The following is a 20,333-nucleotide window of genomic DNA, read 5'->3' on the forward strand; positions in this document are numbered from 1 at the left end:
GGGGGTAGAGGGGAAGGGGGCTGTCACAGTGTCCCCCCAGCATCGGGGCTGTGGGAGCAAAAGGAACAAGAGCTTGGACTGCGAGGGCAGGAGCTCGGTGGTGTGAGAAAACCCGCCTACACAAACCAGTCTGCCCAGGAAGCCAGGGCGGAGGTTTACCTCTGAAACGACCACTGTTTTCTTCCCATGCACTGTCTTGGGGTGGGTGCGGGTGGTGATGCCTAGAGCCCAGGAGGGCTGGGCAGCATGTTCCAGATCCAGCCGATGTCAGGGTCCCCCCAGAGCTTCCCATGCTGCCCTTGGGGGCTCAGACCTAGAGGTCTGTAGGTTGAAGGAACCTTATAGCCTTAATGTGGAAATCCCACAGGAAGGGGGCCTCAAGTTAGAGGTCTCTAAAATAGGAGTGGCTGTGATTTGGTGGCATGAAAACAAGGGATAGCTGTTACAGAAGGAGGTGATGAAGATGGTGCTGGGGATGAAAACACCACCCATTGGTGTCACTGTGGCCCCCCACTGACATGCCTGGCCTCAATCGAGGTCCCCCACCAAGAGCATTGGAGGTGCCGGGCTTCTCCCAGAACCACCACCCGACTGTCCCCCAGATCACTGTGTGAGAAGCTTCCCGCACCCCCGACACTCACTGACTCAGGGACCCCACAACATGTTCACCAAGTCACTATTATGGGGAGGCAGCCACTGTCTACTAAAATGAACTCTTATTTCCAAACCCTGCTTTTATTAATTGTATTCAGATTATATGATGTTTTTTTGTTAATCTTCATCCTATCTAATAAAAGAGAAAAATGGTAATTGGCGTACGACGATACCCTTTTCATTGGCTAATCAAGGCTATATGCAAATTAACTGCCAACTAAGATTGGCAGTTAACTGCCAACAAAATGGCGGCTAATTTGCATATGTAGGCACAATGCAGGGAGGCAAAAGGGAAAGCAGGAAGAAGCCCCCTGCCACTGACAGTGATCGGAAACCCAGGGGGGAGCTAAGAGCTGGGGGGCAGGGTAAAGGCGGCCCTGGGGCCGCCTTTGCCCTGCCCCCCAGCCATGATCGGAGAATCAGGTGCCTTTGCCGCCCTGGCCAGTGATAGCAGGAAGTAGGGGTGGAGCCAGCGATGGGAGCTGGGCACAGTCGAAGCTGGCAGTCCCAGGAGCTAGGGGTCCCTTGCCTGGGCCTAAAGCGAAGCCCACGATCGCGGGGCCGCTGCAGCTGCGGGTCCCCGCTACCCGGGCCGGACGCCTAGGCCAGAGGTGTTAGGCCTGGACAGGGGCAGAGCCTGCAACCACGGGGAGCTGGGGGTCCCCTGCCCAGGTCTGACACCTCTGCCAGAGGCCTCAGGCCTGGTCAAGGGGCCGATCCGGTGATTGGTGATCGGAGGGTGATAAGGGTCAACTCCTCTGGCCGAGGCATCAGGCCTGGGCGGGGGGCGGAGCCGGGGATTGGGGGGATATGATGGTCCCCTTGCCCAGGCCTGAAGCCTGGGTCAGAGGCATCAGGCCTGGGTGGGGGGTGGAGCAAGCGATCAGAGGGAGATGGGGGTCCCCTGCCCAGGCATGATTCCTGGGCCAGAGGCCTCAGGCCTGGGCGGGGGCCAGAGCCAGTGATCAGGGGGAGATGGGGGTCCCCTGTCCAAGCCTGACACCTCTGGCGGAGGCGTCAGGCCTGGGCAAGGGGCCGATCAGGCGATTGGAGGGTGATGGGGGTCTACGCCTCTGGCCGAGGCATCAGGCCTGGGCTGGGGGCAGAACCAGTGATGGGGGGAAATGAGGGTCCCCTGCCCAGGCCTGACGCAAGGGGCCGATCCTGCGATTGGAGGGTGATGGGGGTCAACGCCTGAGGGCTCCCAGTATGTGAGAGGGGGCAGGCTGGGCTGAGGGACACTCCCCCCCCCACCCCCCCACACACACACCCAGTGCACGAATTTCGTGCACCGGGCCCCTAGTCAGATTATATTTTTCTTCCCATTGATTTTTAGAGAGAGTGGAAGGGAGGGGGAGAGAGAGAAACATCAATGTGAGAGAGACACAATTGGTTGCCTCCTGCACTTGCCCCAACCAGGGCCGAAGATTGAGCCTGCTATCCAAGTACTTAACGCTCTTGACTGGAATTAAACCCAAGACCCTTCAGTCCGAGGGCCATCTTTCCAGAGTCAAACTGGCTAGGGCCTATATGACTTTTTAATTTAAAAAAAAAAACCACAACAACACAAATTGTCAAAGATCCTTTAGCCTTTAGTTGATGGCCAACCACAGGCCAGTATAATGACCAAGCTGTCACCTTCAGACTAAGATGGGGCTTGGCTAGAGTGGCAGCTTCATGGCATGGGTCCCTTGTCCAGAAGTTGTTCCAAATTACTGTGACATGCCTAGCAGTGGTCTTGACAGGACCATTATTCCTTCACTATTTCTGACTCACCCTCCCTGCCTTGCTGACTCCATCCCTGCTGCTGTCAGGACAGGTTTGTTTTCTTGCAGGGCATCTGCCTGGACCCCTCTCCCAACTCCACATTTTAGTGTCCAGAGCTGAGCCCTGACACCCCCCTAACCCCTCCTCCTCTCACCATTGTCCCTGCTCACCAAGTACTTCAGCGCTCATCCTTGCTTTCCGCCTCCTCCCGCACCTCACCTGATGCTCCTTGACGTCGCCTTCAGAACAATCCATGATCAACGCTTCTCCCATTCCCACCACTATGGCCACACACACACACACACACACACACACACACACACACACACACCATCTCTCCTGTGGATTGTTAAGCCAACCCTCGGCTCCCACGCCCTTCTCATGGCAGCTGCCATAGTGATCCTACTAACTAAAACCTAAGTCAGATCCTTGCACTTCTCTGCTCAGAAGCCTGCAGGGCCCCCATTGCCCTCCAAGTAGAAGCCAAGTTCATGGAAATGGCCTTGCAGGACCTCCCCATCCGTTCCCTGCTCTCAACTCCTCCTTCTCTCCTATGCTCCAGCCACACAGACCTCCTCACTGTTCCTCCAGCACCAGGCACAGTTCTGCCTCAACAAGCCTTTGAATGGGCTGTTCCTTTGCCCGAGACTCTTCCCCAATGGCTCCCTCCCTCAGCTTCTTCATGTCTTTACTCATTTGCCCTCAAATCAGTTTCCTTTCATGATAACTTCTCAGTGCAAACGAGAGAGGAAGTGTAACCAACTGTTCTTTTGGAGAATGGTTTCAGTTCTCCCTGTAGTCACTTGTACTTGGAGGAAGATAACTATGCATTTTTAATCTCATGATGACCTTGATGTCAGCTCAACAGAATCACCCAAGCAGAGAAGTCTACTTTTAATTTAAATAACATGGGGTTGGGGAAAAATCATATTTCCTAAACATTCTCTAGTCTCCCCCGAAGTTCTCTTTCTAACCATTACCTTCGGCAATGGGCCAGGTTTTGAACAGCGGGCCAGGTATTAGCCTTCCTCCCTCAGGACCCCTGGTACAGTGCCCCTTCCAGCCCACCACCCACACAATATGCCCACCCTCTAGCCCAGGACCAGTGTCATCACGTGGCCCCTGCCCCATCCACCATCGTCGTCAGCGGGGTTGTCTGGACAGAGGTGGAGCTTAGATAGACCTCCACCTCCCACAAGGATCCTGCCTCAGGCTGGTTCCTCTGCACATGGCTCCTGCCTGTCCCCAAAGCTCATGTGTGGTTAAGGCCTTTTGTACTCACATAGCAGAATGGAAGCCAGAATCAAACTACAGCTTTGGGGGCATTGTGCTTGGGGCTCCCAGGCGCGCGTGTTGCCCCATGCGGGGACTTCGCTTTCTACAAGGGCGGCTCCTGCCCGTCCAACACTAGCGACCTTTGGGGGCAGCAACTTCCACTTTCCATTCTTTTTCCTGCCTCGGCCTGAGCACAAAGTCCTCCACATGAGCCTCATAGGTATCTCACTCAGCTTCTATCTGTGCTCCGCTCGGTCAGGACCTGCAGGAGATGTTAGTCCATCTCCATGGACAGCTGGCCGGTGCAGGGCATGGTGCTCGCAGGCCCCTGAGTTTTCTTGAATCTGCCCCTTTCTCGTCATCAGAATTGATCTTCGTTCCCGTGGGTTTAGGAGACATTTGGTGTTTAAGCAGCGTCGGGGGCGTGTGCATGTTTAAATGATTATAAGGACAAATTGTACGAGGTCTCCATCCATGTATATTTTTCTCAATTAAGTCAAGGAGAATGAAAATTGAAGGAATAAAGAAGCAGGTGAAAAGAAGCTACTAAGTAACGTGCCCAGAATCTTTTGAACCCAAATCCATGACAGTAGCAATGAATTTCCTCACCATGTGAAGTGAAGGGAAAGCATGTGGTTAGCATTTTGGTGTTAGGGGGAATCTGACAGTCAGGACTGTGTCTCTTTCTCCAGCTCCAGTGGCTGTTAGATAATTACGAAACCGCTGAAGGCGTCAGTCTCCCCCGAAGTTCTCTTTATAACCATTACCTTCGGCACTGCCAGGAGCACAAGCTGGACCCTGTGAATGCCGCCTCCTTTGGGAAACTGATTCGCTCCGTGTTTATGGGCCTGAGGACGCGGCGGCTGGGTACCAGGTGGGTAGAAGGAGGTGTCTGACAGCCCGCACACCCACCCGTTCTTCCTCTTTGTTTATGTAGAAATCACGCTTTTGGAGAACATGGAGCTTCCTCCTCCTGCCCACACTTCCTGACTGACATGCCTCTGGGTGGACTTGGAGCTGCCCCAAATTGGCGGCAGCATTGGCCTGGCCAGGGCCAAGGTGCGGGCTGTGGTTCGGTTCTTTTCAGATGACAGGACGCAGGGCTTCGCTTCAGCTCTCTCTTTGTTTGAAATTTTCCATAATAATAGGGTTTTTTTAAAGCTGCCCCGGGATTTTAGATTTACTATTTCTTGATGCTTTTCACTGTACTTGGACCAACCTACCATGGCCTGCCCTTGGCCTATATCTGCCAGGGAACCTCGTGTCATAAACTTCACCAGACAATAATGCGAACACCCCTCTCACTAGAAAAGAAAGTGGCCACAGTCTCCTTAAAGTGAGTGGCCTAGAGATCATGTGGCCGTGATCAGTGACAGGCCTAGCACTTGCTTTCAGTGAGGTTGTATAGAAGTGGGTGGCAGGGAGCATTCATGCCCTCTCAGAAGCCGGCATCCTGGCCAAGAAAACGGGCAAGTCTTCTCTTGTCCTCTGCTACTTTGATCCTTGACAGAGAATATCTTTACAGAATATAGCCACAGAACTGGTTTTCTGACTGCAGGACTTCTCAGAGCCTTTATCATACTAAAATACAAGAGGGGACCCTCCCAGAAGGGGAGGTAGTGTGCAGAGTTTTCTAAACCTGTCTAGCCATGGGACAGCTTGTAAGCATTTCCCATAAGGTCCACAAAACACTGAACCCAAGGGCCCAAAGTGCAGGTGCCAAAACAGAGCACATCTGTCCTTTAGGACATCTGCAGGGAGAGCTGACCCTGGGTATTTGGTTTATAGGGGCAACTCAAAGTATCATTACTATGGGATCCGTCTAAAGCCGGACTCGCCCTTGAACCGGCTGCAGGAGGACACCCAGTACATGGCCATGCGGCAGCAGCCTGTGCATCAGAAACCGAGGTGAGTTACCGGCTTGAGGCTGGCCTGAGGAAGGGCCTGGATTTTTCTAGGGAGGATGTTTCTCAAACATTAAATACATTCGTATGAGGGGACTCCCATTCTGCAGTGGAGAAAACAGACTCATTAACCTCAGTCTCCAGTGTCCTGGGAGAGCCAAGGCATTCACCTCCACTGACATGAAGGGAGGCCAGAAGGACTTGGGGCCGAGGATGCAACCTCAGGCTAACAGCACTTATGGAGTGCTCTCTTTTTTAAAAAAAAATAGGCATTATTTTTTAAAGTGGTGTTAGGTCACAGCAAAATTGAGTAAAAGATACATATACTCCCTGCCTCACACACACACAGCCTCCCCACTATCCACATCCCCTGACAGAGTGGCACCTTTGTTTCAGTCGGTGACCCCAATAAAGTTCCAGTCAATGACCCCAATCAATCAATGACTCCAACAGCAGATGAATGGATCATTAAAATGTAATATACACATATATATGCAATAGAATAGGATTCAGCCGTAAAGAGGAAGGACATCTGACACATGACAATAGGGATGAACCTGGAGGACATTATGCTCAGTGAGAGAAGCCAGACACAAAAGGACAAATATTAGATGAGGTCCAGACATAGAAGGTCCCTAGAAGAGTCAGATTCATAGAGACAGAAAGTAGATGGTGGGAGCCAGGGGCTGGGGAAGGGCAGGGATGGGTTAGTGTTTAATAGGGACATAGTTTTAGTTTGGGAAGATAGAAAGTTCTGGAGGGGGATGGTGGTGATGGTTGTACAACTATGTGAATGTACTTAATGTCATAGCTATACACTTAAAAATTATTAAGGTGGTACATTTTGTTATGTATATTTGACTACAATTATTTTAAAACTAGAGGCCCGGTGCATGAAATTCATGCATGGTGGGGGGGGAGGTGGAGGGGGCGTGGAAACTCCCTCAGCCCAGCCTGCATCCTCCCACAATCCGGGACCCCCTGTGGGATCGGGCCTAAACCAGCAGTCGGACATCCCTCTCACAATCCGGGACCACTGGCTCCTAACCACTCACCTGCCTGCCTGATCACTCCTAACCACTCACCTGCCTGATCGCCCCTAACTGCTCACCTGCCTGCCTGATCGCCCCTAACTGCCTCTGCCTGCCTGCCTGATTGCCCCTAACCACTCTGCCTGTCTGCCTGATCACCCCTAACCACTCTGCATGCCTGCCTCATCGCTCTTAACCACTCTGCCTGCCTGCCTCATCGCTCTTAACCACTCTGCCTGCCTGCCTGATCACCCCTAACCACTCTGCATGCCTGCCTCATCGCTCTTAACCACTTTGCCTGCCTGCCTCATCACTCTTAACCACTCTGCCTGCCTGCCTGATCACCCCTAACCACTCTGCATGCCTGCCTCATCGCTCTTAACCACTCTGCCTGCCTGCCTCATCGCTCTTAACCACTCTGCCTGCCTGCCTGATCGCCCCTAACCACTCTGCATGCCTGCCTCATCGCTCTTAACCACTCTGCCTGCCTGCCTCATCGCTCCTAACCACTCTGCCTGCCTGCCTCATCGCCCCTAACCGCCTCTGCCTCAGCCCCCGCCGCTGCAGCTTTGTCCGGAAGGACGTCCAGAATGACGTCCAGAAGGTCGTTTGGCTGTCCAGTCTGATTAGCATATTATGCTTTTATTATTATAGATTATACACACACACACCAACTGTACCCTGTTCAGCCCTGTGCTCCTCAGGCCCTTTCTAGGCAGTGTTGCTGGGGCCTCATGGTGGCATGTGTGTTTTCTACCCAGGTACCGGCCAGTCCAGAAGTCGGACAGTCCTGGGGACAATGGCTCGCATAGCAGCCTACACAGCACGCCAGAGCAGGCCATGGCCGCCCAGAGCCAGCACCACCAGCAATACATAGGTGAGCAGGGACACCCCCACCCTGGGTGCAGGGCCTGCTGTGAAAGCTCCGGCTCTCCTCAGCACTTCTGGGTGCTTGTGGGTTTTGGCACCAGCAGCATCTACAGGGGTGCATTAAACAGTTTTCTTGTGTGACACCTTTTCTTTTTTATAAATCCCTTTTTATTTGAGAGAGATACATTGATTTTGTTGTTGTTGTTCCACTTATTCATTGGTTGATTCTTGTATGTACCCTGACTAGGGCTCAAACTCCCAACCTTGGCATTCTGGACAACGTTCCTGCCAACTGAGCTACCCAGCAACACCTGACACCTTTTTTGTTACATTGAAAGTTTTAGATAAACTTCATTGTGTCATCCCTGAGATTTTAGAACAGTCAGCATATGTCCCCAAAATTAATGTATAAAATGACCATCAAAAAAATAAGTAGCCCTGGCCAGTGTGGCTCAGTACTTAGAACATCGGTCTGTGCACCAGAGGGTCGAGGATTCGATTCCCGGTCAAGGGATTGTACCTGGATTGCAAGTTTGATCCCCAGACCCAGTGGGGGCATGTGTGGGAAGCAACCAATCTCAGATTGATGTTTCTCTCTCTCTCTCTTCCTCTCTCCCTTCCCTCACCCTCCCTTTTACTCTCTCTAAAAAAAATCAATGGAAAAAATATCCTGTGGTGAGGATTAACAAAAAAAACCACAACTAAATAAAATTAAATGCCTGTCAGAAAGAAGACTAGATGTCCTATTTTATTTTTTAATCCTCACATGAGAATATGTTTATTTGTTTATTGATTTTAGAGGGGGTGGGAAGAGAGAAACATTAATGTGAGAGAGAAACATTGATCAGTTGCTGACCAGGGATCGAATCTGCAACCTGAATATGTGCCCTGACCAGGGATCGAACTCGAGACCTCTGGGTGTACAGGACGATACTCCCACTAGCCGAGCCACACCGGCCGCGCTAGCTGTCCTATTGTAAAACCTGTCGGCTCAGGGCAGCAGCAGGGTTTGGCTGTCCTCCTGGGTTCTCCTCCTTGCTTAACTGGATGCTCAAGACCCCTGAAAAACTGGATTTCTCCCCTCCCGGGGCCCTCACAAAGGGCTGCCTGGCCCTCTTCCCTGGGAACTGTGGGAGAGACCGTCCCCCGCCCCCCCCCCCCCCACCCGATGGCCCCAAAGCTTTCTTGGGATTGCATCCTAAGAGCCTGCCACCGGGACATGCCCAGGGAGGGTCACTGGGATCAGTGTCAAGCATACACACACTGAAACATCAGTGGCCTGGTGTATTTTTAATGTATTTCTTGAGCCTGAACAGAGCCTCCTGTGTCGGGTCTTCTAGAGGTTGTCATGCCCGGGATCACCACAGGGCCAGCCTTGTCCCCAGAGGCACTGCTGTGGCTGGCTCCCCTGTTGGGGCGATGAGAACACTCACTGTGTCTGGGCCCTGGTGCAATGCTTGGTCTTGTCTCAGCATATTTCATGGTGGTGGGAGGTGATGCTGTCCCCACACTGTACCTGAGAAAACTGAAGCGTACAAAGCTGTGTAACTGCTCAGGGAAGCCAGGATGCCGCCCAGGGTTGTCAGGTGGTCACCACCACTTCTGGATAGCATCCCCCAGCACACGGGACGCCCAGCCCGGCTTCGGCTCATGGACCTTCTGCAGGTCTGCTGATGACCTGTTTCCGTCCTCCCCCCACCCCCCAGATGTCTCCCACGTCTTCCCGGAGTTCCCAGCACCTGACCTGGGCAGCGTCTTGCTGCAGGAGAGCATCACGCTTCAAGACGTCAAGGCCCTGCAGCTGGCCTATCGGCGGCACTGTGAGGTGACTGCCCCCTCCAGGTGGCCCCCAGGAAGAGCCCACACCTGGGCTGTGGCGATTCAGTGGGAACCTCAGTGCCCCCAGGGCCTGGGTGCAGAGCCCAGTGTGCCTCCCCAGGACTACCAAATCCTCGGACATCCCCAGGTGTCCCTGACAACACAGAGGACTCAGAGCGGCCCCTGCTCCCTCTAGCCAAGGAGCAGATAGAATCTTTGCCTCCTGGACAGCGCCCCTTTGTCCATTTCCATCTCCACTGTGATCTCTCTCTGATTTCAAAAGACCCCCTCCCCCACAGCCTGAATCACCACTGACTGCTTAGAATGTCCTGATGACATGTGATCCACACCCTTTTTTAAAATATATATATATATATTTTTTTTTAATTGATTTCAGAGAGGAAGGAGGAGAGAGAAACATCAATGGTAATCTTTGATTGGCTGCCTCCTGCACACCCCCTACTGGGGATGGAGCCTGCAACCTGGGCATATGCCCTTGACCAGAATCAAGCCCGGACCTTTCAGTCCACAAGCCGATGCTCTATTCACTGAGCCAAACCAGCTGGAGTGACCCACACCCTTTTGAACACCCACATTCATGCGTCTAACGGGCCAATTTTACTTCCAGGCAACTTTAGATGTCGTGATGAACCTCCAGTTCCACTACATTGAGAAGCTGTGGCTTTCCTTCTGGAATGCTAAAGCCTCCTCCAGCGATGGCCCTGCCTCTCTACCAACCAGGTATTGTGGTTGTTTCCCCTGACAGGCGCGATGACACCCACACTGTGACCCACAGATAAATGCATCTACTTTCCAAGAATTGGCACTCCCCCCATAATTACATGTTGTTTTTATACTTCTGACAGTTGATTTGTAATTTGCATTGCCCATTCACTTGTTTCAAGTGAGTGTTTTATTGGTGACCATATGCCATCCCAAAGAGAAGTCAGCAGTAGCCACAGTGGGAAATGTCATTATCTCAGCCATAGGCGGGGGGTGGACAGCATGACTTGCGTGGGGTGGTCTCCAGGCCTTGGCTTACCTCCTCTCCTCCATTCCCCCACAGTGATGAGATTCCTGAAGCCACCATCCTCCCGAAGGACAAGCTGGTGTCTCTGTGTAAATGTGACCCCATCCTTAAGTGGATGAGGAACTGTGACCACATCCTCTACCAGGCCCTGGTGGAGGTCCTCATCCCCGACGTGCTGCGGCCAGTACCCAGTAAGCAGCTTGCTCCCCTGCCTCTCTCCTTTCTCCCCTGCACCCCTGCAGCCACTTTGTCAGGTCCAGCTCAGACTGGGACACAGAATCCAGTGAGAGCAGCAGCTTGGTCACCCTGGAAAGATGCTCACCCCTGCCTGCACGTTTTCCTTGTCATTGACCCGGGGAGAGAAGGAGGGAGGGCCTTATGGCTCTGGTGAGGGTTGTCCACTCTCAGGTCCCTGCCCACCTAGTCTGGGCTGGGCTTAGGGCTTCATGCTACTGCCCAGTGCTGTGGGCTTCTGGGTCTCTGATGTCCCAAAGGAGTTCTAGACTGTGGGGCCCAAGTCTCAGGACATCCATACCCCTCCAGGCTGCTGCGTTTGCTGAAAGCCCTAGGGATAGTCTGAATCCGTTTTTATCCCAATTTCCTCAAGTTGATAGGAGGCTGGGCTCAGCTTCCTCCCAAACCTGTGGTTCTTTAGCACCAAAAGGTGGATTCTATAGAATTTTCTCCAGATTCCAGCATCCTTAATTTAGGAAAGGAGGAAAAAAATGAAATCATGGGCCTCGCTGGCTACACCCATTAGGGCTGACGTGGACCTTCCCAGGGAACTGACTGGGAACTGCCTGCCAGGCCTCTGGTGGTGGTGGTAACTCCCACCACCAGGAGGCACTGTTGTGCCAGCCCCTGACTTCCAGACTTTCCTGTGGGCTCCAGCATCATCCCAAGTGAAGGGTGAGCAAGGTGGGTACCTGAGGACTCATTGTTTTTTGTTGTTGTTGTTTTTAATCCTCACCAGAGGATATTTTCCCCATTGCTTTTTCAGAGAGAGTGGAAGTGGGGAAGGGAAAAGGGGGAGAGAGAGAGAGAGAGAGAGAGAGAGAGAGAGAGAGAGCAAGAGATGTGAGAGAGAGACAGACTGGTTGCCTCCTGCATGCACTCTGACCAGCGGTGGAGAGTGAACCTGCCATCCAGGTATGTGTCCTTGACCGGGAATTGAACCCACAACCCTTTGGTGTGCAGGCCGATGCTCTAACCACTTAGCATACTGGCCAAGGCTGAGGCCTTGCTCTTCTTTTTTTTTTATTGATTAAGGTATTACATATGTGTTCATATCCCCTCTTTACCACACCCCTCACCCCCCTGCTCATGCCCTCACCCCCCTGGTGTCTGTGTCCATTGGTTAGGCTTATATGCATGCATATAAGTCATTTGGTTAATCTTTCCCCCTTACTCCCACTCTCCCCTACCTTCCCTCTGAGGTTTGACATTCTGATCAATGCTTCTCTGTCTCTGGATCTGTTTTTGTTCATCAGTTTATGTTGTTTATTATATTCCATAAACGAGTGAGATCATGTGATATTTATCTTTCTCCTACTGGCTTATTTGGCTTAGCATAATGCTCTCCAGGCCCATCCATGCTGTTGCAAATGGTAGGAGTTCCTTCCTTTTTACAGCAGCGTAGTATTCCATTGTGTAGATGTACCACAGTTTTTAATCCACTCATCTGCTGATAGGCACTTAGGTTGTTTCCAAATCTTAGCTATTGTAAATTGTGCTGCTATGAACATAGGGGTGCGTATATCCTTTCTGATTGGTGTTTCTAGTTTCTTGGGATATATTCCTAGAAGTTGGATCACTGGGTCAAATGGGAGGCCTCGCTCTTAATGCCTCCAGCAGACACCACAGGTTACACTTGGCAGGTGACCTATGTACATTTGTGTCAGTGCTTGGAAACCCCCAGTCTTTCTTGCACTGCTACTTTTGTGCCAGAAAATGGGAAACAGCATAATGATTGCATTTATCCTATGGCCTTGCCTGCCCAACAGCTGTTAAGTATAGTGTGCAGTAAGTCTATATTAAGGTTTGAATTTGGGGTAGATTTGCTTTTACATTGGGGGATTTTTTATTTTTAGAGTCTTATTATTTCCTTCTTACTGTAACCCATCTCAAAGTCAATTTAGAAGTTGATAGGATATATTTACTTGCATGTGTATCAGGGTCTCAGTTTCAGCACTGCTGACACTGGGGCCAGGTCACTTTCTGTGGGGTCATCCTGGGCACTGTGGGGTGTTGAGCAGCATCCCTAACCCCCACCCGCTCAAGGCCAGGAGCACTACCAGTCATGAGAACCACATATGTCCCCCAGGGGGCAGGGTCACCCTAGGTGAGAACCCCTAGTATAGACAGATAGGTGAACAGAGATGAACTGTCTGGACAGGTCCTAACTCTTACTCCAGGCTCCCCTCACTAAGTGTCCCAAATTATCCCCCATGCCTGTGCTGCTCCCTTGTTCTCTTTTCCTCTGTGTTGCTTTTGGGTGGTAACTTTCATTACATTTGCTTCTTACTCATGGCTGATCCTGAGGGGCGAGGCTCTGCCTTTCTCACTGTTAATACCGTGTTTCCGTCTCCCAGGCACCTTGACACAGGCCATCCGTAACTTTGCCAAGAGCTTGGAAGGCTGGTTGACGAACGCCATGAGTGACTTCCCACAACAGGTTATCCAGACGAAGGTGACTCCTGGGAATGGGGTCTGGGCCTTCAGACCACACTGGTGACCAGAAGCAGAGGCCATGGGCCTGGGGACCCCTTGGGCCCAGCTGTGCTGTAAAGGGAGGGGGCCGGAAGTAGCTTAGAGGAGGGGGCTCCTCTCCCTCTGCTCTGGGAGAACTTAACTGCTGGGCCCCAGGGAGATCCGGTCGCTCCAGTGTGTCCTGAGGATCAGTGGTCCCTTCAGGAAGTCCTGAAGATGCTGCTGATGTAGGATAGGTAGTGGCAGGGAGGGGCTTGACGGAAGATGCCATTTGATGTGGCACATTTGGGTCAGCTCACAACAGATTGAATATTTCTATGCTCATGAAAAGACGGAATTTAGTCTCCTTGCTGTATCCTTATTACATTAGCCTTGGCCACAAATCAGAATTTAAGTGTGGAGATTTGGCCCACACGGGAAAAAGAGAATAACTTCTTGCAATTGTTCTTGCACACATTTCTTAAAGCGTCGCCATGTACAGAGGAGGCCAGATTTTGGGCATCTGGTCTGTCTGCCTGTAGTCTGGAATTGCTGTTAGGCCGGTGATACTGCAACTTCAGGGAGCAAAAGAACCATCTAGGTAGTCAGTAAAATACAGACTCCAAGGCCACTCCCACAGAGTCTGCCCCAGCTGGCCCAGGAACCAACATTCTCACCAAGCTCTCCAGAGAGCTGATGGACTTGAGTTCTAACCCACTGATGCCACAGTCTACTATAGGTGCCACGTGATGTGTTGGTGACATCTGTGTCCACTGATTCTTACTCTTCAGGTTCTTGAGACTGTCACAAGGGTGCATCCTTCTTCCCTGCCCCTGACTGTCCCTGAGCCCACGCCCTCCAAGGAGAAGAGAGAATAGGCTTTCCCTACATGCAGTGCACGCGTGCAGCTCACCCTCTCATGCCGTCTTTGGCCACAGGTCAGCGTGGTCAGCGCCTTCGCCCAGACCCTGCGGAGATACACATCCCTCAATCACCTGGCACAGGCGGCCCGGGCCGTGCTTCAGAACACTTCCCAGATCAACCAGATGCTCAGCGACCTCAACCGCGTGGACTTTGCCAACGTGCAGGTGACTTTCCCCACAGCCTGGATGGGGTTCCAGGACCAGACTGCAAGGCAGGGACAATGTGCGCGTGACCCCAACCCCTCTGGACTGGACTTCCACCCCTTAGAAAAGTGCATAAACCCTCAATCTGCAGCCATAGCAAACCCAGCGCACATTTCTGCTGCAGGAACTAGATTCAGGGTCGGCCCACCCAAGGACCGCAGGTCTCCACTGCAGGATCTCTCAAGCTCTCAGTGTTGTGACCATCACCTTGATTCATTTTCCTTAAAATTGTACCTTCCTATTGCCACATTCATGGTTCTTTCTTTGGGCCTAGAAAAGTTCAGGCTGTCAGTAAATGGATCCTGCTACTGTATTTATGTCAAGTTCAGGCCCTGGGTCAACCCACTAAACACACACACATTCACAAGAGTGACCACTCAAAAATAAAACCCAAAGACATGGTATAATTGGAGATATAGGTCCGGGAAACCTGGATTTAAGTCCTTATATGCTGGGACAGGTTCCCTCTCTGTTCCATTGTCTCCGTCCCCATGAGATTGGGTACTAATGGTGCTTGACTGCAGTTGGAAAAGGCCACAGGTGAGGATGGGTGCATGCTCGGCCTAAGGTCAGACGTGGAGCTGGTGCTCAGGAGATGGCCGCAGTCTGGGTCCCTGAGCTCTCACCCATGGCATTGGTAGTGGGGGCTGTCACTGACTGTTCTGACCCACCGCCCTTGCGCCTGCAGGAGCAAGCCTCGTGGGTGTGCCAGTGCAAGGAGAGCGTGGTGCAGCGGCTGGAGCAGGACTTCAAGCTGACCCTGCAGCAGCAGAGCTCCCTGGACCAGTGGGCCAGCTGGCTCGACAACGTGGTCACGCAGGTCCTGAAGCAGCATGCGGGCAGCCCCAGCTTCCCCAAGGCCGCCCGGCAGTTCCTGCTGAAATGGTCCTTTTATAGGTAAGTGCCCCTTGAACTCCCCGAGGACTCTGGAAGGGCAGGGGTGGAGGTCTCCAGAGGTTGTCCCGCCTTCAGTAGCCAAAAGCCCAAACCAGGGCCCAACCTGCAGGCCTCATCTGGCAGGCTGGCTCCCAGAGTCAAGCCCAGAGGCACCCTGTGGCCTAAAAGTAGGTGGCAGGCTTCCACAGACAGAAATCGTCATCGAGCCTTCTGGAGAAACATAGCAGCTTGAGCCCATGTGTTTATTTCTGCTCCCCAGCAAAACCCCACAAAGTGGCAGTAAAGGAAGTGGTGAAAAGGCATAAATCCCCAGAACAAGGAGAACAGGAGAGCAGATGATGGCGGATCAATGAGTGAGAGCAAGAGTTTGGGAGGTGGTGTGAGGTGGTCAGTTAGGTCAGTGAGCCAGATGGGGAGCAACCATTGGGCTTTTAGTCACTCACTTCCAAGTGCAAGCAGGAGACAGAAACCGGCGTCACTTCCCCTGTGGTCCCATGTGTCCCTGCAGAATGGTACTGGGCAAGGGTCAGGTGTGTCGAGAGTATATATAGCTTAAATTATATATGTAAATACATTATAGTTAATCATAATTGTATATGAATATAGAAATAATTATTATATATTAACTAGAGGCCCAGTGCAAGAAAATCATGCAGGGAGGGGGAGGGAGAGGGCCCCTCAGCCTGCCTGCACCCTCTCACAGTCCGGGACTCCTCGCTCCTTACCGCCTGCCTGCAGTGGAGGCGCCACCGCCACTGAGCTTGCCAGCCGTGAGCCCGGCTTCTGGCTGAGCACACTGACCAGCAGGGCGCAGCTCCTGCGTTGAGCATCTGCCCCTTGGTGGTCAGTGCACATCATAGTGACCGGTCGTTCTGCTGTCCAGTCGATTGCATATTAGGGTTTTATTATATAGGATATATAAAGAGATGTAGTTCAAGGAGTTGGCTCATGCAATTGTGAGGGCCTGAAAGTCTGAAATCTGTGGGGCAGGCCAGCAGCTGGAGACTCAGGCAGGCAACACTGCAGGCCACGGGTGGGGTTTCTTATTCAGGGAAGCCTCCATTTTGCTCTGAAGGCCTTTCAACTGATTAGATGAGGCCCATGTTATCAAGGGTAATCTTCACTTAATGTCGAAAGGTGATAGATGGGAACCACAGCCACAAAATACCTCCACAGCAACGCCTGGACACTGTTTGATTGAATAACGGGGCACCAGAGCCTAGCCATGTTGACACATAAACTATCACAAAAAGTAAATATGAGAGAGGAAAAAATATGGAGAAAGAAAAAAATGTGAGAAAAATCATTAAAAAAAAAAAAAGAAAGGACTTGATCTAGAAGGTTCACTAATTATTTTAAGTGACAGAAAATGGAGGGAAAGAAAATAATAAAACCATAATCAAGTAGCTGTCTCAGAACTGAAGGGCACCAGCCTCCAAACTGAAGAAGCCGCCGTGTTTCCAATACAATGAATGACACCCTCCCCACGGAGCATCCCTGTGGAGTATTAGGCTGGAGACAACCGAAAAGGCGTCCAAGAAAAAGCAACGGCCGCACTGAAGGCCTAAGAACCAGAACAGTGTCTTCTGACTGAACTAGAATTCAGCATCTAGTTTTTCCTGTGAGTCTGGGTACAGAGAAAGCAGTATCTTCAGAATTCTGAAGGAAAACCGTTTCCAAGATGCAAGTCTAACCTTTGTAGGAGGGAGCAGGGGAACTGGGGCTTCAGAAGGGACACTGCCCAGAAGACACGGACTGTGCTGCTAACAGCAGCCCAGCAGTTCTGCAGGGGAGTCCTGGTCTCAGTGATAAATACATAGAAAATTGAACATTTTTAAAGAAGGGGTCAGTTGCCCTGGCTGGTTTGGCTCAGTGGATAGAGCATTCACCTACATACTGAAGGGTCCCAGGGTCAGTTCCAGTTAAGGGCACATGTCGGGGTTGCGGGCTCGATCCCCAGTAGGGGCCGTGCAGGAGGCGGCTGATCAATGATTCTCTCTCATTGATGTTTCTATCTCTCTCCCTCTCCCTTCCTCTCTGAAATCAATTGAAATATATTTTGAAGATAGATAAGGGAGGGAGGGAGGGAGGGAGGGAGGGAGGGAGGGAGGGAGATCAGTTAACCCCAGGAAAATGATAGCCACTCTAAGGCTTTCAGGCCATGCGTGATCCAGCTGAACAGGGAGTTACAGCTGTCAGGTCAGACCACCCTTCACCTGGTTGTGCAAATAAACTGTTATTAACACTAGGCCATACTCACTGTTTATGGATCCTTAGCAGAGTTGTGACCATGTGGCCACAAAGCTGAAAATATTTACTATCTGGGTCTTATTAAAAAAACAACAAAACAAAAAAACTTCACTGGTCTCTCAGCCAACTGCCCAGTAAGTCCCTGTTCTCAACTCCCTCCTCACTTTCTACTCTAGCCTTGCCACCTCAGGGTCTTACACTGCCTTCCTCTGCCCCATTTAGCCATGTGGCTATCATCACCAGAGAAGCCTTCCCAGACCTCCCTAAGTAAAAGCACGCTCCTGCTATTCCTCTGTCCCTCATGCCTTGCTTTTTCTCATGGTCGCCTGTCACCTTGTTCTCTCTTTGCCTATCTGTTGTCTGTCTCCTCTGTGATTGAGCACACACCCCAAGAGCCAGGATGTTGTTTTTTCCACTGCACATTTCCCAGCCCCTAAAGGTGGGTTGAGTGAGTGAAGAAGGAAATGTGAGCCTAATATACTGCCTGGCTCAGCTGTGAGCTTAACACCCCATTGTCACATAAGGGAACACTGAGCCAAAAAGTACTGTGAAGCAACATCGAGATGACGGATGAAGAAGGCGGTGCACCTGAGTCTCGGTACAGAGACAGTGCCTGTGGTGGCGTGTATCAGGGCAAGGCATGATCTGACCAGTCGAGAGCAGTAGGATGAGCCTATGACTTAGAAATGTGAAAACGAGAACACAGCTAAAGTTGAAGGGGGCCGTTGCCTCTGTGACATGGGCACTTTTCGCTATAAGGATGAAACACTACCTGACTTCATTTTATTGGGTTTAAGGGACTTATTTCTATAGCATCCACGAGAAAACGGTACAGGGATGGGCACAAGCTTCATGAGGGATCACCATGCTCAGGTTGAGCTTCTCCTGGTGGAGTTCCGCTAATGTTCCTACTGCAGGAAGCTATCAGCCCGTGTGGAGAACCTGAAACATACCTGGAGATGGTTCAGAAAAGCTACTTGAACTGAAGCATAGCACCAGATGCAGAGGTTGGGGGCAGTGGATACAGAGCACCAGCACAGGAGGAAGTGGGGGGTTTCAGGGGAAGGGAGGTTGGAACTGAGCTGGGTGGGCCACAGATGGGAGGTGAGACCTGAAGAGTATGGACAGCCTGAGTTGTCATGAGCGTCCAGACCTGTTACCTTGTGTCTGACAAAGAGCTTCCGGAGAAGGGAGCTGGCACAATCTCAAACCAAGCACAGCTTCCTGGGGTGGGGAGTGGAGGGAGAGGCAGCGAGAGGTGAGCAGGGGGTGAGCCTCCTTCCCAGGGACCTGCAGTCCATGGCCCTTCATTTCCTAAGGGGAGTTGGCCGTACAGAGCCAAAGAAGCTTCTAAAGAGAAAACATATCACAAACCCTGAGCCCTTTCACCCTGTCCACTTAAAAGCACGCCCTTTGCATTCAAGAATGTTCTTCAAGTGACCTTCACTTTCTAAAGTGCCAGTTTGGACACAGTCACCACATGGGTTCCTTCGTTGGTTACTCTTCCTAAGGCATCTCACCTTCAGTCCAAATCAGGCCATGAGGGAAGAGGCGGCACACCATGACAACGTGTGACGCCAAGTGTGCCCCTCACCTGGCCATAAGCCTGTGAGATAAAGCATCACGGTCGTCGGGCACCCGCACAGATTTGTACAGAGCACCCTAAGCCATCTCAAAGCCACAACCAACGGAAGCCAGCTGTCATTTTCTGTGGCTAAACAAGACTGCCTTCAGAGTGCATCTACACGCTGGCCCAGAGATGCAAAAAGATTAAATAAACTAATGTTATCAGCTGTCTTTACTAACTCCCTGCAGCCCCATTGTGATTATACAAGTATGGACATTTTCAACCTATTAAAAGTTAAACTGAGACATTAAAATTTCCAAACATTTGAACAAATGCCAATTCGAATTGGTCAGCGTGAAACCCAAAGTGTCAGGAGCCTCCACCAACAGGAATGAGGACCAGGTGTTATGGAGAAAATGAGGAAGCAAAGCAGTGACATGATTTGATTGGCTACAGTTCGAGCAGCTGCCGTATTTGGGAACTAGCTGTGACTCCTTGTTTGTAAGTTTCACTCTCAGACATAGACATGGCTTAGATTTTGGTTTGCTTACTAGGCTCAAGGCATCAGAGCACCCCAGTGTGATAACCCCTTATTTAATTACTGTAATAGTCTGTATTTACATTGTGTCTCCCTTCCCATCTTGCCCTGCCTGTCTTGTATTGCTACGATAGTGATTAGACTTAGCTGAGAGTAGGTGAGCTCTGAAATGGGCATTTGAGTGTTTGGGACTACATGGCAGATGTGTGTATAGACCTGGGTTTCTGGTTGGGTGTCATGTTACTTGAGATCAGGGGTCACTTTTTGTTCTTTAAAAAGAATCCGATACTAAGTATTTTTGAATAATAGTTTTATTGGCACACAGGCATACACATGTAAATAAATAGGCATGGCTGTGTGCCAATAAAACTTTATTTATAAACACTGAAACATGAATTTCAGATACTTTTCATGGGTCAAAAAATAATAATTCTTTGACTTTTCCCCCAACCATTTAAAATGTAAAAACTATTCTTAGCGCTCACGTTGTATAAAAACAGGATGGTAAGCTAGGTTTAGTCTGGAGTGGGCTTTAGTTTGCCAACCCCAGAGGCAAAGGCACCCTGAAATTCTGTCTTGTTTTTAGGTACCTAAACCAGAGTGAAGAGGGAAGGATACAGGGGAGGCCGGGAAAGATGGCCTGCTGTTGGGGAGTCATTATGGCGCTGAAAAGACTCCTTACCAAAGGCGGTCTCTAAGGCTTATGTCAGAGACTGTCACCTTTATGTTCTCAGTGGCCTCCTCTTAGAGCCACTGCTCCTGCTCACCTCCCATCTGCCTGTCCCCACCTGAGTCACACTGGGACATGGGGGTGGTCTGGCAACTGGCATGCCCCTTGTAGGTCTAAGAGGTCCCCAGACGACCCCAGAGCAGAAGAAAAGCCTGGTTCACCTGCTTGGTGGGGCTCCGTGCCCCCA

The 20,333-nt window shown here is 51.2% G+C and overlaps 1 protein-coding gene across 21 annotated transcripts in view; it reads left to right on the forward strand.

Annotated features, from left to right (window-relative positions):
- The window catches only part of RFX2 (regulatory factor X2), a 90,669-nt gene that overhangs the window by 66,550 nt on the left and 3,786 nt on the right, over window positions 1-20,333 (forward strand). For 20 of the 21 annotated variants that reach the window (XM_059696967.1, XM_059696961.1, XM_059696966.1 and 17 more), the window contains 9 exons: window positions 4,389-4,570; window positions 5,485-5,604; window positions 7,393-7,508; window positions 9,208-9,326; window positions 9,948-10,060; window positions 10,386-10,540; window positions 12,941-13,038; window positions 13,976-14,125; window positions 14,853-15,061. In XM_059696967.1, the coding sequence (XP_059552950.1) occupies window positions 4,389-4,570; window positions 5,485-5,604; window positions 7,393-7,508; window positions 9,208-9,326; window positions 9,948-10,060; window positions 10,386-10,540; window positions 12,941-13,038; window positions 13,976-14,125; window positions 14,853-15,061 (1,262 nt within the window). Of the gene's footprint in view, window positions 1-4,388; window positions 4,571-5,484; window positions 5,605-7,392; window positions 7,509-9,207; window positions 9,327-9,947; window positions 10,061-10,385; window positions 10,541-12,940; window positions 13,039-13,975; window positions 14,126-14,852; window positions 15,062-19,550; window positions 20,317-20,333 lie in introns of those variants that run through there. The other variant, XM_059696976.1, reaches the window with a different exon arrangement.

The sequence above is a fragment of the Myotis daubentonii genome, chromosome 5 (genome assembly GCF_963259705.1).
Source record: "Myotis daubentonii chromosome 5, mMyoDau2.1, whole genome shotgun sequence".
Lineage (NCBI taxonomy): Eukaryota > Metazoa > Chordata > Mammalia > Chiroptera > Vespertilionidae > Myotis > Myotis daubentonii.